Source organism: Chrysochloris asiatica, unplaced genomic scaffold (genome assembly GCF_000296735.1).
Source record: "Chrysochloris asiatica unplaced genomic scaffold, ChrAsi1.0 scaffold00054, whole genome shotgun sequence".
NCBI classification, from domain to species: Eukaryota; Metazoa; Chordata; class Mammalia; order Afrosoricida; family Chrysochloridae; genus Chrysochloris; species Chrysochloris asiatica.
The window spans coordinates 13,524,700-13,544,292 of NW_006408572.1; the positions used below are offsets into that span (position 1 = coordinate 13,524,700).

Genomic DNA, 19,593 nt, shown 5'->3' on the forward strand with positions numbered 1-19,593 from the left:
CAGCGGCGGCGGCGGCGGCGCCCAGCGCGGCCGTCACCTACGAGACGTGCTGGGGCTACTACGACGTGAGCGGCCAGTACGACAAGGAGTTCGAGTGTAACAACAGTGAGAGCGGCTACTTGTACTGCTGCGGCACCTGTTACTACCGCTTCTGCTGCAAGAAGCGCCACGAGAAGCTGGACCAAGGCCAGTGCACCAACTACCAGAGTCCGGTGTGGGTGCAGACGCCCAGCACCAAGGTGGTGTCTCCGGGGCCCGAGAACAAGTACGACCCGGAGAAGGACAAGACCAACTTCACCGTCTACATCACCTGCGGAGTGATCGCCTTCGTCATTGTGGCCGGCGTCTTCGCCAAGGTCTCCTATGACAAGGCCCACCGCCCTCCTCGGGAGATGAACATCCACAGGTGAGAGAGACCGCCCAGCTTACCCCTCGTCTCTCCGTGGTCTCGCGCTTCGGAACTTGCTTCTTTTCCCACCTTTATTCTTCTCATCACCGCTTCCTGTCCATCTTCTTAAAACAGTTCCGTCTTCACTTCTTTGAATATGTGGTCAGAGCCTATTCTTATCCATCTTTACATCTCCCCCCCCCCCAACTCGAAAAGCATGCTTTGGTGGTAAGGGGATTTGCAAAGTAAAGAATTGGTCAAGTACCTGAAGAAGTTGGATTCTAAGAATGTGACAAATTCTGTAATGCTGGATGGAGGTCTAGGACTGTTTCATTCTATGTCACTACTTTGGTGCAGGTTCATGTAGCATTTGGTTTTTCCAGTTGAACCAGAGCATCATCTCAGTGTAGGAAACTAACCAATGTTGAGACCTTAATAGACAGAGCACCGAGTACCGAGTGATTTGGTGAAGCTTGGGCTGGTTTTTGAGTATGTTTAGGGTGGAGGTGATGCAGAAAAAGATGTTCGTTCCTGGGGAGAAAAGAAGAAATAAAGGTTTCTCCATTCCCTCACGGCCAAATACAGATGGCTTGTCTTCACTACATGCTGCCAAGTGCGATGTTTATCTTTCTGGCTGAGACCAGAAGACTTGGTCCTTTAAGCCCTGTAAGCAGAGTCTTAGTTAACGAACACTTCTTGCCAGGTTAAACCTGGTGGGACCTCTTTCATTGCTTACATTGGGGAAGGTGTGGAGGCAGCCTAGTCACCAGCAGCATAAGCCGGCAGCTCAGAAGGTGCCCTCACTCCTAGTGAGTCCTTTCAGAAGTGACAGGGAGAGAATTATCAGGGACCCAAGCTGTCTGCTCACAACTCTAAGACAGGGAAAGGAAAGTAGCTTGGCCCCCAGTTCTCCACTGATGGTTAGACAGTTCCTTGGAATGGCAACGAAGTCCTTTCAGGGAACAAATCCTGCCTCAGGAGATGGCTCTGTTTTTGGTACATCTTGTGGGCATTGGCCTAGTAACCATGACTGCACCCCAGGCCTATCCTATATATGTGTTGGTCCAGCAGGCTCCCACCCTGAACCATACGTGCTTACCTCATCACAGCACCCTGTGTGTTATCCTTTTGGCCTGAAAACCTTCTTCCCTCACTGCTGTGGACATTAATCATCTGTACCTTGCTTGATGAAGAGAGAGAAAGGCATGTAGAAATTTCTCCGCATCCTGGAAAAACTGATTAATTTTTTTTTCCCCCTTGATAATGTGGGTGGTGAGAAGATGTTACTCCCTGGCAGGTTTTATTGAGTCAAATCCACTGAATGTGGGTATTTTGGTACTGACAAACTCCGGCATTAGAACTGAGTTGCTTTCAAAAGGAGATTTAAATTATTATTATTATTTTTAAATAGCCCCTAGTCATCAACCTGAGGTGCCACACCATGTGTCTCTCAGGTAGTAAAGTTTTACCCAGCATCCTTTCTGTCCCTGGGCTGGCTCTGGGCACTGTCAGAATTGTGAGAAATGGATTGTGTTCAGTTCAGGCTCCCCAGATATTGAGGGCAAGTGGGACAGTGAGAAATGAAGGTAAAGGGCCCTCTCTCTGCTCTCCTGGGAAGCTGAGAGAATTGTACGTGGGCTAGCTGCCCCTTGAAGCACACATACTAATTCTTCTCTTCCCTCTTTGCTTCAAGCCCTGGGTCTCCTTTGCTCCTTTCTTCTCCTTTGGTCCGGTCCTTTCGGCAAACCTCAGTGCTGTTGATTCTCTCAAGTTTTTCTTTGGGTTTCTGTCTTGCCTGAGTCCAAGTTCTGTGCACTTTGAGAAAGCTGCCCCCTATCCGGACTGTGCTACCTCATGCAGAGTCTATTCGTGGTGCCCAGGATGACACTGGGCGTCGTGTCCTCTGTTGCTGGGATCAAGATGTTTAGATGTCATTGCCCCCTTTGGTGTTTTCCTCCCTCCCCACCCAGCTGACCACCCCCCTTCAACTCAGGATGATTGTAGTGATGTTTTAGCAGTTTCTTTCTCGAGGTGGGAGAGCGAGATGACTGAGGGAAAGGAGATGGATTGCGGCCCTCAGACCATTATGTAAATACGGGATGTTTCTGTCTCAAGTTCATCTCCTCACTTATTCAGTTCACAGCACCTCTTCCAGCAGCTGCAGTCTTGCTGCCTGCTCAGTGCTTCAGAAAACTGTCATATGGGTGCTTGCTTCGGTGGTGGTGGTGGTGGTGGTGGTGGGAGAGGAGGAGGACAGGGATGAGAGAGCCATCTGAGACCCTTCCTGAGTGACCTTGGGCAGGTCAAGAAAACTTACTTTTCACTTTTGGGTCACATGAGCCCAGCAGTATCCCACCTTGACCTCTTCCTTGGAGGGCTTGTTGGCGGTCAGGGAGCACCTTTGGGGAGTCACGGTGGACTCGTGGGGTGAGTTACTATGACTCTTCTCACTGCCCAGACCTGTCACTCGCCACCTGCCATTCCAGGGAGATGTTGCTGTTTGTGTAGCAACTTTATTGAGAGCTAATTTACATACCGTTCAATTTACCCATTTAAAAGTATATAGTTTATTGGTTTTTACTAGGTTCAACTCCTTGTGCAACCATCACTATTTTATTATATTTTCATCACTCGACAAAGATACCCCCATATGCATTAGCAGTTGCTTTCTATTCTCCCGCCCCCCCCCCCCCCCCCCCCCCCCCCGTCCCCCCCCCAATTCCCGCCCTTAGCCCTAGGCAGCTGCTCATCTGTTCCCAGAAGGTCTCTGCATACATTGTCTTGTTGGCGGGTTGTGGTCAGGAAAGGAGGGAGCATTGAGAGAAAGAGACAAATATTCACACCATGAGGAGTTTCCCCAGGGGGAGTAGGGGAAAAAGGACGTGCCACCTTACCAGGTCAGGGAAGGAAGTGACACATTCCTTGAAATAGTTCAGCAAAGAGAATATAAGCTTATTCTAGCAGCTGGGTCTGAGTGTGGAGAACCACCTCATGGAAGAGTGACATTTGTGGGAGGGTTAAAAAGGATGAACACTGGATGTCCACTCAGAGCAGCCATCTGCTTTGCCTTGGTGTCCCCGGCTGGGCAAACACATGTCTTTGTGCAGGACATTCTTGCACCTCTCCCCCGCTGCTGGGAAGAACAGGTTTGATCTTTTTAAGAATGGTTAGACTTTACCTTCATATTTCTTCTCTGTGGTAGTTCTAACATGAGTGCAATGTCAGACTCATGAACTGGCCCCAAGGGGGCAGACCTGCACCCTAGACCTGGACAGTGCTGAGCATTTTGTGCCCACCTTTCTCAAGCCGACCCCACTTCCCACGGGTGTCACTAACCAGCATTCCTGTGTGCCCCGGGCTCAGACTCAAGCTGGCTGGAGGAGGAGAAAGCATCCTCCGATTTTAATGTTTCATGAGTGACTTCTGCAGTGCTACCCCGAGGCTATTGTTCGGTGAGGGGCTGCTGCTGTCCTCCAAGGGCATGTGGGCTCTGCCCAGAAAAAGGCTATTCTAAGCTAGATGCTTCAAATCCAAACCTGTTCTTCTCTCCTCACCCTGAGTTGATTCAATCTTGTCTTGGAGATGAGAATCATTCTGAGGGAGGAACTGTGTGGCTTTTTTGGTTTGGTTTTAAATGGCTAATTAACAGATGGGTCAAGTGGCTCTTACATTGTCTGGATGCAGTCTGTCAAGTCAGAGCTGACCTGGGTCCTCCTACTGCCTACATTGGAGGGGTAGAGGACACGGTGGGCAATGGGGGACTCAGCTATGGGGGGAAAGGGGGATAAAAAGACTGAGCAGATGTCATTCTATGTCACGTGAAAAAGTGTTGGGAGGCACCTTCTACAGTCCCCAGAAGGGTGCTTCAGCTGTGGGTTCCTTGCATACTTCTAGAGAAAAACAAGGAAATGCTCTGCTCCACCTTTCCTCCCTCCAGAAATTAATTAGACGCCCAGGGAGCCCTGTTTTTTCTCCAAAGGTCACGTAATTGCAGTAGCGGGACTACTTTGCTGGTTCATTTAGTGTGTTTCTTTTTAGGTTCCTGGGCAATGAATTGTCAAATCGCCTCCATTTTTTGAAGTACTATGGACTTGCTATAGATGAATGAATCGAAACAGAGAGTGAACTTGTTTTGTACTTCAAATATTGCAGTTGGAAGGAAGGAGGTTGGGGGAACCTTCTTGTTTGTACTGGAGGTCGTTATCTTGCATGTGGTCCTTTTTCTTTGAAGTTAAAACAAGGCATGTAGGGAAGGCAGTGGAATTGTGAAAGAATTTGAGAAGGTGTGGCAATGTAGCCTAAGTTCTGGATTGCGAACAAAGGTGAGCTGTTCAAACCCACCAGCTGCTCCTCAGAAACCCTGTGTGGGCTCACTCTGAGTTGGAATGGACTCCATGGCACTTCACAACAACAACGACAACATGGGAATAGGGGCCTCTGGCTAGTACAAATGAATGACATTCAACTGTAGTATAGTCTTGGGCAGCTAATCACAAGGTTGGCAGTTCAAATCCCCCCGCTGCTCCATAGTAGAACGATGGTGCTTTTTGCTCCATAATTTATAGTCTGGGAAAACCTATCCAGGGTCAATATTGATTCGATGGCAGTGAGAAGTTTGACCCTGAGTGTGGTGATGTAGGCTAAGCAACTAGACTGGTAACTGCAAGGTCACCAGTTCAAAACCACCAGCTACTCCCAGAAACCCTACACAGGTATAAGTCGGAACCAACTTGACCTCACACAACAACAGCAAAAGAAACCTAAAGGTCAATGGTTCAAACTCACTTAGCAGCACCTTGGAAGAAAGGCCTGGTGAACTGCTTCTGTAAAGATTATGGCTGAGAAAACCCAATGGGGCAGTCCAACTCTAACGACTATAACTCTAGTCATCATGACTCAGAATTGGTGGTAATGGGTTTGATGTTTTTTTGTTTGTCTTTTTTTCAAATTAGAGGGGTGGGTTAGAGAAAGGATACTGGGGAAAACAGAAATAAAAGGTAGCCAAAAGGGAAAAGGATGAGAGAAGTAGGCTGCTGCCTTGAATGGTAATGGTCTAAGTTTGGATGATGGTTTTGGCTCTGTCCGATCTCCTATGATTCTTGCCTGCATTCTTTCAACACCTGAACTCTGTACACATTCTATGGGCAAGATCTGTTTCAAACCCTAAAACACAAATCTAAAAAGTGCTTATTATCTTTGACACTTGGATCCAGCAGGGTTCATTACTGAGTTAACCGGTCAAGCATGCAAATGCTTTTCCCAAACCCCTGGACTTCAAAAAATTTCACTGGTCAGTTGCTCACTGTCCTCTTCTTGTTCCTTGCCCATGGTGCCCTAAGCTCAGGAGTTATATCCTGCTGTCCCTCTTTCCCTACCTTTGAGTCTACCCCCAGCTTAGAAAACATCCATTGAGGTGAATCTTCTGGAGACCTAACATGGAAGGCTGCCAAGACACAGGTAGAGAAAAAGCTCCATGCATTGTTTGCAACCTACTTTAATGAGAGCTTTGCATTGAGTGTGCTCTCGATTCAAATCGATGGTGCAGGGAACAGTGGTTAAGACAGCTGAAAAAGCGAACTGATTGAAAGAGGTTAATTCACTAGCTGTAGACAGACAAGCCCACGGATTCAGAATCTAAGGGAATTACGCGCAAACAACCATCATCCGCAGCTCTGCCTGATTTCTCCGGGGCCTGGAAAGAGAGCATTTAGTTCTTCACTTTCCACCTTCATGTGGATACTCAGTGAGAACCCACAGCACATATTAGAGCTAGCACCTGGCTGCTGGACATCATCACCTTCCTTCCAGGCCACTCTTTCCCACCTCCAGTCAAAGTCCTGCACAGTCTTTTTATTTATTTTTTAACTATTTATTGTGAATTAGGTGAAGGTTAACAGAGCAGATCCGTTTTCCAATCAACAATTCATATGCATTTTGTTTCATGTCATTGTTTGCAATTCCCACAGTGGAACTTCATTCATCCCACTTCTTCCCTGGTTGGATAGAGACTGGTAGAACCCCACCCCCCCAAACTACTATGACCCCTCCTCAACTTTCAGGTCTGGAACTGAACTCACCTCCATGGCTGAATTTTTAACCAAACAATAGACAGATCTACAAGGAGAACAGTATGTACACGTTAGAATAATCAATCATTTGAGATCAAAATGGCAGCATTTACCCAAGGACAATCTGTATTTTTGATACCATGGTGAATTAAAGTATATCTAGTCTCATAATTTTCATCATATCCCTTGACAATATCTGTCCTTACTGTTTCAGATTGATGTTTCCGGCTGGGTGGTGGGGAGGGGCTCTGATAGAATATGTTGGCTGTTGTTAAGTACCGTGGAGTCAGTTCCGGCTCATAGCGACCATATGTGGGGTTTCTGAGGAGAAGCTGATGGGTTTGAACTGCTGACCTTTTGGTTCAAAGTCCAGTGCTGATCCTCCAGTGCCACACCAGGAGTCTGGAATAGATTTAGGCCTAAATTCATGTTTTAAAGAACCTTCTGTTGTAACTTTTTTTCTCTGCTGGGAAATGTCATTACTTTTCCCTGACTCATTTTTCTGACCCTACATCTCTAGTATGTTCTTTAGCAGATTTTGCAGATGGGGCACAGGGCTTATTCGAAGGTGTGTGTCAGCGAACTCTCAGAAGGTCTCAACCTTTCGGACTTGCCTGGGCATCTTTCAAAAGCATTCAGGACAGATGAGTAGCTTTTCTTTTTCCTTTAATTTTCAGTCTCTAGAAGTGCAAACAAAACCTCCTAAAAGAGGCAAAGTAATTATTTCCCCTAATTTGCCATTCGTTATAGAACTATGGTATTTACATTGCAGGCAAGCCATTAAATCAGACTCCCTAATTTCATAAATGAGAACAGTGAAGTCCAGAGAGGTTTCATTGCAACACCAAGATCACAGAGCGGGTGAGTGAGTACGTTGAGTATGCGTGGGCCAAGAACCTCTTTGTCTGTGTACTTGGCCAATGCTTTTTCGAAGCAACGCTTACCTTGACTTGTCCAGTGAAATCTATTCAGAATCTTCATATTTTCTTCAATCTTAGTGGTGTAAAACTACATAGGACACAATGTTTGCCAATTTCACATTTTTCACATGTGCAACTTAAGCCATTTTTTCTTATTTCATATAATTGGAGCTGTGAGTGATAGTCTCCTCCCCCTCTCCCTTCTCTAAGTTTCTTTAGACTTTCTTCATTCCATTTCCCCATCCACCAAAATGATTTTTCTGTTGATCTTCTCCTGTCCTTTTTCAGTCTCTCCAAATTCTTTTTAAAGGGCAATAATCTGATCTAAGCATAATCCTTTAATAAGATCTGAGTAATGCAGACCATTGAAGAAGGAACATACATCAAGAGCCAAAGAGTTGTGAACCAGTGCAGTGGGTCGCTGAATAAAACAGTGGGCAGAAATCTGTAATTAAAAACCCCAGCTGGGAATGCTTTCTCTCACTTCCAGAGATGTTTGGGAATTGGGAGACCTGCCAGACCAATGAGGTTGAGTTTTGCCAGAGGCCAGAGACGTTCTTCCCTCCCGTGGCCGTGTGTGTGGGTGACTTCAGGACTATCTTCCAGAGTAAGCAGGTGCCGCCAAGTCAATCCCTATTCATGACCACCCCAGCTGTGTCAGAGTAGAAGTGTGCTTCATAGAGTTTTCAAGGTCTGAACTTTGGGAAGTAGATTGTCAAGGTACCTTTCTTTCAAGGTACTCTGGTTAGATTTGAACCATTAACCTATTTGGGATAGCAGCAAAACATTTTAACCATTTGGACCTTCCAAGGAGTCTAGTTCTCCTTAAAAACCAAAGTACTAGCTGTCAGGTTGGTTCTGAGTCATGGCGACCCTGTGGGTGTCAGAGTAGAACCGTGGCTGTTTTTTTCAGAAGTAGATCTCCAGGCCTTTCTACTAAGTGCCTCTAGGTGGATTGAAACCACCAACCTTTTGACTAGTAGTTGAGTGTATTAGCCATGTGCACCACCCAGGGACTCCTCTGGGATGGTACACAACAAATATAAAGTCAGCCCTCTGAACCCCAGAAACGCAGTCCTTGGCCCAGGCCAGCCCAGGCATAGAATGCAAGGTGAAATGTCCAGAGAAGCTTCAGGAAAGATGCCTAGTGAAGGTGGACATATGGGTCCAATCCTTTTTTTGTGTGAATGTTATCTCTGTAGCATGTAGTTGGAGCTTTGCCTGTAACGTACCTGCCTTATTCCGTTTGAAAGAAAGTGAAGGTACGAAACCTAACGTGTTGTCCTTTCAAGCAGTCACCTGGGGAAACCGCACACTGCTGCTTCTCCGGAAAATGTTTCCACAATTCCTCTCTTGAAAGTACTTTGGAGCCCATGGCGTGTCATTTTGACTTTCCATAATAGTAGCATATTTTTGTCCTCTTAGGGTAGATTCATGTAAGCAGCAATATGTCTTGGGGCCAAGGCTGATGAATGAAATTGACGATGGGGCTGAGCGATTCATCAGAAATGAAGAGTTGCCTCCCCTAATGAGTCCCACTCTTCCAGAAGCAGCGTCAGCTGTCTCCCAAGGCAGGTACCGGAAGAACAGTTGCAATAATGAAAAGCCTCCCCTGAAGTTTGTTGAATTTGGTGACCACTTTGAAGGGGCCACTCCTTCGTGTGCAAGATAATTACTGGCCTCCAGAAAATCAGCTGCATGCTGTACCATTGATTCACTGGGGGAGTTGGTAAGAACGCAAGAAAAGGAATATGCCAAAAGTGTCTACTTTAACTGCCCAGAAAAGGTGAAAACAATGCCTCACATTTTTGCATGAAATAGTAAACAGATAGCCCCATTTAGTTTGATGCTGAGGGTGTAGGACCCAATTTCTTGGAGGTAAATACAGTGAGACAAGGGATCAGATGCTAGAGTGTTCACTGTGCTTCCCCCCACCACACTCCCCCCACCCCCACCCCGGTCCTCAGCCCCCAGTTACCTCTGCAGTTACTTGTTTGAATGGGATCATTGCTTGGGCCAGATAGTCATAAAATAAGTTGAAGTGTTTCTAAGCACAGAGAGATCAGGTTCTTGGTAAGCACTGCTGATAAAATCCTAATGTGTATTTACTGTCTTCTGACCCAGATGTACTTTCATTGGACAGGAGTGGTTCTAGAAATAGAGGGAATGGTGGGCTGAGTGTAAGGGCAGGTGACAAGGGGCTGCCAGGTGCAGTAGGTGAAGCCAACTTCTCTTCTTTGCTGGTGGGGAGCATCGAGATGGGCTCCAGTGGACAGGATAGGGACCATTCCATTTTGGAGTCTGAGGCATGGCTGGGCAGTATCTCTCACCCCAACGGCTCCCTAAAGGTCCTTCTTAGACACTTTGGTGTGGGTGTCCTGCTCTGACACTTAGAAGTACAATTGCCTCTGCTCAAGTGACAGGAAGGTGAGTCTCCCAGCAGCTTATAAAGGGAAGACCAGTTGCCACTGAGTTGATTCTGACACGAGCTGACCTCGTGTGTGTCACAGTAGACCTGTACTACATAAAGTTTTCAGTGACTGGTTTTTCCAAAACAGATTGGCTGGCCTTTCTTCTGAGGTGCCTTTGGGTGGGCTCAAACCTCCAGCTTTTGGGTTAGCAGCCAAGTGGGCTAACTGTTTGTACCGCCAGGAACTCCCCCAGGATTTACCCAGTTGGGGGAAGGACCTTAGTTAGATTCCAGTTCCGTGTTAATTCAAGGTCACGTGAATAAATGAAGGATGGTCCTAGAAAGATGAATGAGCCATCCTGTTCTCTAGGGTTCCTTATACCACAAACCCAAAACCAAACCAATTGTTACTGAGGAGATTCTGACTGCTGACAGCCAGATGCGTGTCAGAGTAAAACTGTGCTCCATAGGGGGTTTTAATGGCTTTTTCAAAGAAGATTGCCAGACCTTTCTTCCAGGGTTCTACTGGGTGAACTTGAACCTCCAATTTTTCTTAGCTGATGGCATTAACCAAAGATTCCTTCCTTCTAGCAGGCGTTTGCTAAACACTTGACATACATAGTCTCTTTGCAGCCTCCTAGCCTTGGAAACCTTATACAGGGTCAATATGAGTCAGAACTGACTGGTCGGCACTTACCAACAACACATCATCCCTCTGAGGATACGTACCCATTTTAAAGATGAGGAAATTGACTCAGAATCATACTGCTAGAAAGTTGCTAGTTCCCATCTCCTTTTGTTGGTCAACCCGGCAGCTGGCTGTTACCTTCCTGGATGCTATCCTGGATCAGGGATACTTAAATGTCCTGAGAAAGCAAAGACCCACTTGCCATGGTCCTGGGAGAAGGTTGTAGGACCAGGATGGGAGGAACGATGGCCTGGCCTAACCTAGCACAGTACTTAGGAACCTCCTGAGCCTGTGGCCCAGGTTTAGATTGTATGAGGGACTGAGGATGAAAGGGCTCTTTTATAAACAAAATCCCCTTAATGTAATTGAGGAAGGAGCCCTAGGGCAGTTCTGGTGAGTCCTGGTCCCTGGGGGTAGTGATGGGAGCTGGGCTTGTAGACTCCAAAGAAGAAGGATGGGGGGGGTGGGTGGAATGGGCTGGGCTGGGGAGTGAGGAGGATGGACCTGGGGCTAGTTTTAATTACTGAAACCTAGGACTTGCAAACAACTCCTTAAGGTCCCAGACCCTTTGTTGCTCTGTGCATCCAATGCACAGTATTGCCACCAGCCCCCTCCTGTCTCTGTGCTATAGTTTTTATTATGAATCTATTTCTATTCTCCTAGACTTGCTTCCTAAGTACGCCCTCTATCCCCATGTTGTTCTATTTCTTGTGCTTTTGTGACCTTTGTCCTACCTCCCTGGAGTCCTTGTTGTTAAGTGCCAGCGAGTTGGTTCCGGCCCATAGCGACCCTGTATAGGGTTTCCGAGGAGCAGCTGGTGAGTTTGAACTGCCAACCTTGCAGTTCAAACAGCTTTCCAGTCTGGTGCATTTACCCACAGCACCACATCAGGACTCTAGAGGGTGCAAACTGGAGGTATGTGTCAACTCTAAGGGGCAAGGCCTGGTGATCTCTTATCAGCTCTGCTCTGACACTCATCGGGTTGCTATGAGACGAGAGGAACCGTGCTTTACTCAACTGCAACTGGATCTCCTTCCTGATTGGCCCTATGACACCGAAGGGCAGTTATAGCCTGTGTTTTATTTTAGACTACCCCAAGGTCCCATTCTCGTGGGGTGGCAATCAGGTCCTGGACTCCTAGTCCTACATCTGTGGTTCCATGCCAGGGGTCCCTAACCAGGAGACCCACTTCTGGTGTGAGGTATGGAAATCTTTCCTCAGCCTATTCCCAGGGATCTAGAGACCCTGGGCACTGTTTTCAGCCCCGTAGCACTGTAGATTCAGCACTGGACTAGAATCACAAGGTCAGCAATTCAAACCCACCAGGTGCTCCTCCGAAACCCTTTGAGTTGGAATCAACTCAACAGCACTTAATACCAACAGTCCATTCCCTAAAGGAGCTTTGGTGGGGCTTTAGGATAAGCACTGAACTGTTAACTGCAAGGCCGGCAGTTCAAACCCACTAGCTGCTCCGCACAAGATAGATAAGGCTTTCTGCTCTCTTAAAGATTTACAGCCTCGGAAACTCTGTTCAGGGTTGCTATGAGTCGGAATCAACTCAGTAGCAGTGGGTTTGGTGGATTACTCCCTTCTTAGCTCCTGCCCACTCCTCAGTAGAGGGGCAGGAGAAACACTGGGCCTCTCCCTTCCCAGAGCACTGTCCCTGTTTTGAGACCCACAGAAGCTGGCGTTCCAGCAAGACTCTGAATGCCTGGAGCCCTGGCCCTGCTTCCTGGTGTTTGGAGAAGCCTCACAAACACTCATTATTCCTTGCTTTTTTGGCATTGGGTCTCGTGTACTGTTCCCATTAGCTTCGGCATTAAAGTCTCATTACTTAGGACATCTGTCCTCTGGACATATTCCTTGTTCCCTTAGCCAAATGTCCCCTTCTGGGGAGTGTGCTCTCCACCCAAACAGCTACCTCTTCCCTTGCTGTGGCTGTTCTGGTGGGGAGTGGGGTGAAGTTGGAGGAGGATGACGAGGAGGCGTGGTAGGAAGGAGGGATGGTTGTGACCTATGAGTGGTATCCGAGTGTGCCGTCCAGGGTTCTGGGAATACAGGTCCTCGCCATCATTCATAGGCGACAGGCAGGGAGGGAGGCAAAGCCCCACAATAGCAGAGAAGGTGGTTATTAGAGGAGTTGTTTATACTCAATCCAGAGTAATCTCTGGGCAGGCTTATCTGATGAGGGCTGTGTTAACCACCTCCCTGAACTGACATGAAGTGAGGTGCAGCCCAGATGTGCAGAGCCTGCTCTAGAACTAGAGGAAGAATCTAGACCCCAGAATCAGCATCGGACTGCTAACCTCAAGATCGATGGTTCAATCCAACCAACCGCTGCATGGGAAGCTACCCGCTCCAGTAATGGAGATTTCGTCTCAGAAACCTTCTATGTAGAGTCACTGTGAGTTGATATTCACACAAAGACAGTGGGTTTGGTTTGGGTTGGACTAGTAAAGAACCCTGGTGGTACAGTGGTTAAGTGCTGGGATATGAATTGCAAGGTCAGAAGTTCAAACCCACCAGCTGCTCCAGAGGAAAAAGACAAGGCTGTCTGATCCCATAAAGATGTACAGTTTTGGAAACCTTAAGTAGCATTTCTACTCTGTTCTATAGGATCATGAGTTGATGGCAGTGAGTGGGGGGTACGTTAGACTAGTAGAATCTCTGGGTGGTGCGAAATGGCTAACACTCCTGGTTGCAAAGTGAAGGTTCGCATCCACCTAGAGGTGCCTTGGAATAAAGGCCTGGTGATCTGTTTCTGAAAAAATCCTACAATGTACGGTTCTACTCTGACACACATGGGGTTACCATGAGTCTAATCAACTTCAAGGCAACTGGGTTTGTTAAGGCTAGTTGTGAGATGTGGGAGAAAATGCAGATTTCCTACACACCTCAGATCTGAACGGCTCCCTCCACATCCTGAGGAAGGTGCCTGAACAATGTCCTATAGGTTTGGAAGGCTTACTGATGCTACAGGAAATAACTCAGCCTTTATGTTCTCAGACCCTCAGCCGCCTCTCAAAATGTTTGTGAAGAATCAGGTCTGTTAGCAGATGCTCTGTTGAGTCGTTCTCGCTCGCTCTTTTTTTCACATCATTAAAATATTTCTTCTGGTTCTTTTCCATTTCTTTGTCCGTTGTGCCTTGCTTTCTCCATCTGTCCTTTTGATTCCTGCTCATTGCTTTTAGGTTGTGCTCCTTTCCTCTCTCTCTCTCTTTCCAGTTCTTCTCCTTGAACTTGTCCAACTGTAACTTCATTAAAACACATCGATTCAGATTCCACTAATTCAAAATGCATCCAAAATGGGACCTGGGCAACGTTGTTTTTCTATTCTCTGTCTGATAAGAAATTGTGATGAAGCAGATGAATAGCTCAGACAAGACTGCAAAGGTTGCATAGGGCACTTAACACCCTTCAGAAGAACAGCTGCTTTGGGATAGACTTTTGGGTAGACACTTGGCATGTTAATTACAAATCATTCTTATCTATTCCACAAAGTTGCTCTCTCCAAAGATCAGTACTGTTGTGGCTTTTTAGCTTAGTTTTTCTGCTGTGCCCTGAGAAACAGTAAACCTGTGCTTGGGCTAAAGTGTTTTCTCATTCCCATGTCTGTTTCATTGATTGAAATTAGCCTGCCCCTATTTCTGCTGAATTGGTGGGGCTTGACTGTAAGCTGTTTCAAATTCTCTTTTTCATTCCCTCTGGGGGCTTCGGCTAATTTTCCCTATACTTGTTTCCCTTCTTTGCAATTCAAAAAAATTCCTTGAGTTTTTAGAATCCAGAAATCCTCTATTTTTGGCTTTTGGGCTTATGTTATACATTATGCCATAGGCCAGGGCTTCCCCATGTGCCTCTTGTGGCTAGGTTGACCAGCTAGATGTGAGGGGTGGAGATCTGGAGGACAACTTGGGGATGACTTGCTTGTCTCTAGGCAATAAGAGGATCATTGCTTCTGTTTCCTATTTTTTTCAGTAGCCTAAGGACCTGTTAGTTTTTCAGCCCAATACCATTGAAGAGGTCACATATGCTGGAGAACATGACCAGATACACTTAGTGAGCCCTCTGCTCGCTTATGGAAGGGGACTTTGACGTCCCTCACTTTGTCTGCCTTGTGGCCCTAGGTCAGGATCTCCCAAGCCCCCCTGGTCTTATTTCTGGAGGTTCTCATCCACTTGACTTTCTAAGAGCATTTCTTGGGAGCTAGCTCATCCCACCTTCTGGTACTTTTCATTCTACAATGTTGGTCCCATTGTTCTGTTTTGCAGACTGTGAGACGGGGGCTGTAAAGTGGGGGAGGTGTGTTCTTTTCTAGTCCGTGCTGATCTCAGCACACTGAAGGTTCTGGAAAACAGAGTTCATACAGATCTGGGATGTGGGAGAAAATGCATCCTCCTTGCACACCCCGGATATGAATAGTGCCCTCACAGGGCCTCATGAGAATCCTTGTGCTTAAATCCTCCACTCATTCAAAATAGATCCAAAATTGGACCTGGGTGGAAGATCCAATTCTACTTCTTTGCCTTGAAAACCTGATGTGATGCAGTTCTGCATGGTTCCCTATGACTTGGCATTGCCTTGACGGGAGCGAGTACTAGTTTTGGCTTAAGGTCAGCTCACTGGAGTCAGATATTCTTTCTTCTACAAGGCAGCAAGACATCTCCTCTTTAAAGACGGACTTCAAGGCCCTGTTCAGTTTTCTTTTCTAAATAAACATTTCTAGTTGTGTTTCTGTGCCTCTTGGAACATAGTTTCAAATCTTTGTACCTATGCAGAGGTTGTTGTTGTTGTTGTTAAGTGCCATCAAGTCGATTCCAACTCATGTACAACAGAACCAAAACCTACTCGGTCCTGCACCATCCTCACGGTTGTTCCGTGTGAGCCCATTACTGATGCCACTGTGTCAGTCCATCTCGCTGGGGGTCTTCCTCTTTTTCTCTGACCCTCCACTTTACCAAACATGATATCCTTCTCTAGGAACTGGTCCCTCCTGACAATATGTCTGAGTATGAAAGACGAAGTCTGGGTGAGGTTATCTGTATAGAAATGGGATTAAAATTCTACAGGAAAACCCTAAGTGATGTTGCCCACAGTACCATGTCAGTTTCAGTAAATGAAAGCCAAGCTGAAGATAGGCAGAGTCCTTCTGGGAAATTGGTTAACACCCATCCCTTTGTTTTGTGGCAGAAATCCATGTCCCTCACTACAGTGTCGAAGGGCAGGCATCTTGCCTGGTTTGTTCACTTCCGTATTCCCAGTGCCTAGAGCAGCACCTGGTTCAAAGCAGGTGTTAAATAAATATGACTAAATTAGTGAATGAAAGCAGAGAGGATTTGGGGTGGTCTCTTTTCCCTACTCTGTCCTTGAATTGGTGTGAAGACACTCCAGTTTAGAGAGGACAATGGGGTTTATAATTAATTTAAAGAAGGGAGAGTGGGAGGGGTGAGGGAAAGAAAGAAAAGGGGAGGGAAGGAGAAAGAAAGAAAGAAAGAAGCCAAAGAGCTGGATTCTTTGTAGTAAACTTTACACTGATCGGTTTGGTGTATTTACCTTTCTACACTGCAGTTGTTATTGTTAAGTGCCTTTGAGTAGGTTCCGACTCATAGCGAGTCTGTATCTGGTGTCCTGTGAGCGGCTGATGAGTTCAAACCGCTGACCGTGTGGTTCAAAGCAACGTTGCAGTCCATTGCTTATCCTGCGGTGCCACACCAGGACTCCAGTAGAATAGTGGTTTAATCTGCTTGTGTTATGAATCCTTTTAACTTTTCAGCGGACTTCATCTCAATGCTTCCTTGCACGTTAGTGAAAAGACAATCTGGAATGGCCTAGGAGGAAGGAACAAACACATGCTTCTTTGCACTTGGCTCTCAGAGTCCCGTGGACTGCAATGTGTGACTGACCATATGTAACCCTATCATTAGGCCTGAGAGGGAAATATGGGATGTGGGTGGTCCCTTCCAGGATGACCATGTCCACACCAGGAGTCTTGTGCATCTGATATCACTGACTCAATCTTCCAGGACTCCTCTCTTGTACCTATGCCTTGTTGTGGCCATTTAGACTGAGCCTGTGTAACCCCTTCCAGGTTGTATTTGGAGATATTTATTAATCTAATATTTATACAATGCTTTACTAGGTGCCAGGCTCTGTCCTAAGTACTTTACAAATATTAATTTATTTAATCTTCCTAATAATCCTAAAAGGTAGGCATTATTTTTGGCCCTAGTATTTTGGCTTTAATTTTACAATGAAGAAACAGAACCACAGGGCACTGAAGTAGCTAGCTTAGGACCCACCAGCGTAATAAGGGGCAGATAGGGAAACCCATGCGCTCTGGGACCCATTAGGCTCTGCGGCCTTCTTTTGGTCTCAACTATGGAGTTAGGTCTATGCTCATAGCCAGCCAAGAAAACAGCAGTACTGTCAGCAGCAGCAATACCTGGTTGGCACCTTGTATGCAGGTGTACTTGCTAACTCATCTCTTGCCTGGCTAACCATGTGGCCGTGCTCACAGATCTTGGTAACATTTTTGTTTTCCAAGTGTTGAATAGTAGCTGCAATCGACACATCCAGATTTTGGGTTAATTTTCAGATAAACAACCCAACTGCTTCTGAAAAGTCTAGGTTAGGGATTGATGCTCTCAAATTTCCCAGGCCTTGGGTATATTTTCATGGAGTTCAGGAAGTAAATACTGGAGCGTGTGAAGATGGTGCTATCAGGAAGGAATTGGGGACTCCAGGGCATACTTCTTCTCCCAGCACACATCTGCATCGACTCTGTACCTGGTTTGTGGTTGACTATCTCACCGACAGTCTAGAACAGGCGCCCATCTGAGCCAGGGGCTAGCTACACAAAGCAGGCAGGCCTCATTGTGTCCTGCGATGTTTACTGGTCGGCCACGCCATGAATTCCAATTGTGCTGGGGACAGCTCCGACCTGCAGCTTAGCTCCATGCAGATGTACAGACATTGTTCACACAACAAATGAGATCTCCACTTCCATTCTGAGCCACTTTGTGAGGAAAAGTACGCTTGTGTCTACACAAAGCCAGCAGCTGTGTTTTCCAAGTGGACTGAGAGCAAACTGGGAATGGGGGAAAACGAAATGAAGACATTCTCCTTGGCCCGTGTTCGTTAAAAAAAAAATATTCATGTTCAGTTGTCCGGAGGGCATATTTTAGAGAATAAAAGTGCCCAGGCTTCACAGCAGGGAAGCATTAGACAGAGGTTAAATAGGATATACATTGTTTCAAAGTGGTCAATGTGAAATCCAAATTCTGCTATCCTGGACTCAACCAACCAGGGTCCCGAGTTGCACACTTTAGTTTTTTAGCAGATAGACAAAAGAAGCAGCTTCCAGAGATTTACTTTACATATATAGCTGCAAGCCACAAGGTCAGCAGTTCGAAACTACCAGCTGTTCCACAGGAGAAAGATGAGGTGTTCTGTTCCTGTAAAGATTTACAGCCTCGGAAACCCTGTGCAGACTCGCTATGAGTCGGAACCGACTCCACAGCACATAACCACCACAACCATATATATGTATATATAAACCCAACAACTTTCCTAACTTGTTCTCTAGTGTTTATACAAATAGTCCTGCTTCTAAGTCTGTCTTCATGTTACTTAGTTTTCTTTGTGAAGAAGAGTGAAGATAGATGGATGGTCCTCCCACAGAAGAACCTTTGATTCTTAAAATCCCTTAAAATAAAAGAAGAATAAATTATATTCAGTATACTCTACTTAATTAGGCAGGGATGCTTTTCAAATATTCTTCAAAAACAAGAGCATTCTTATTAATCCTTAGGACTAAGAACATTTACAGGAATAGCTCTTCCAGTGAATAGTTTACCTATTTGACCTTTTCTCATCATTACCCACCAGCATCGGTTTCTCTTACACACCCCCAGAAGAGAAAGGAGATCTGATTGGGGTCTAAATTCTCCAGTTTGCCTTTCTTATGGCACAAAACGACGTAGTGAATACTTGCTGAGTTAATTCCATGCTGTCTGCTGTAGTCTGCATGGCGCTGAAATCTCGGGGCATGGAGGATGCAGTGGAGGTAGAATTAGCTTTACTTAAGTGAGAATGTGGTATCCACGGCTCCACCCAGCAGAAAGCACACGTTGTTAAGTGCCGTTGAGTCGGGTCTGACTCATAGTAACCCTGTGTAGGGTTTCCGAGGAGCAGCTGGTGAGCTGGAACCACCGACCTTATAGTCTAGAAAGCATTAGGACTATAGTTTAAAAAGACTTTACCAGATGAAATATCCCAGAGTTGTTCACTTATGAACAAATACGTCGTGGAAGAAGTACAGCTAGAATGATCCTTAGGAGAGACTCTGGCTGGCGAGACTTTGTCTCACATACTTTAGACAATCCCTAGAGGACATCAGACTTAGTAGACGGTCAGTAAAACAGAGGAAGACCCTCACAGAGATGGACTGGTACATTAACAGTGGGCTCAACCATGGCAGGGATTGTGAGGCTGACCCAGGACTGAGCAGTGTTTCCTCCTGGTTTTCACAGGGTTGCTAGGAGGCAGCAACACCTAACAACAACCAAGACTTTGCCACGATCTACCGAAACACCCGCCATTGAAAACTCTATGGAGTACAGTTCTTTTCTGATACACATGGGGTAGTCGGAATCGTCTCGATGTTGATTTAAAATTTTTATTTTAATCTTACCATCTGCTCAATGGAACAAAACTGAAACAAAGAGTTCCAAGTTTGTTTATGTGGTGTTCTTTTGCTGTGTTCATTTTCCAGCTTGGTCGCTCCATGAAGTCCAGGAACCGCTAGGTTGATGGGGAGAGAGCAGGGTTCTGGCTTCTCAGCCTTCTGCTGTTGTACAAGCGAGTCCCGCTCTTTCATGTGACACTGAGGTTTGACTAAAATGTTTCAAAACCATTGATGTTGATACTTCACTTTGATACATGAACTGGGCACGTGAGTGGCATTTGTTATTCTGGGTCTGGCTAATAGATTCTACCATTAAAATCTTGTATTCAGAGACCACTGCCAGGGGCATGTGCCGTGTTGTTAAATGACTAGGGTTTCCAAGGAGTGACTGGTAGATTTGAACTGCCAACCTTATGGTTAACAATTCAGTGCTTAT

General features: G+C 46.2%; 1 protein-coding gene across 1 annotated transcript in view; it reads left to right on the top strand.

Annotated features, from left to right (window-relative positions):
* The window catches only part of SHISA6 (shisa family member 6), a 429,288-nt gene that overhangs the window by 944 nt on the left and 408,751 nt on the right, over positions 1–19,593 (top strand). The window contains exon 2 of the mRNA XM_006863510.1: positions 4–406. Coding sequence (XP_006863572.1) covers positions 4–406 — 403 coding nt within the window. The remainder of the gene's footprint in view (positions 1–3; positions 407–19,593) is intronic.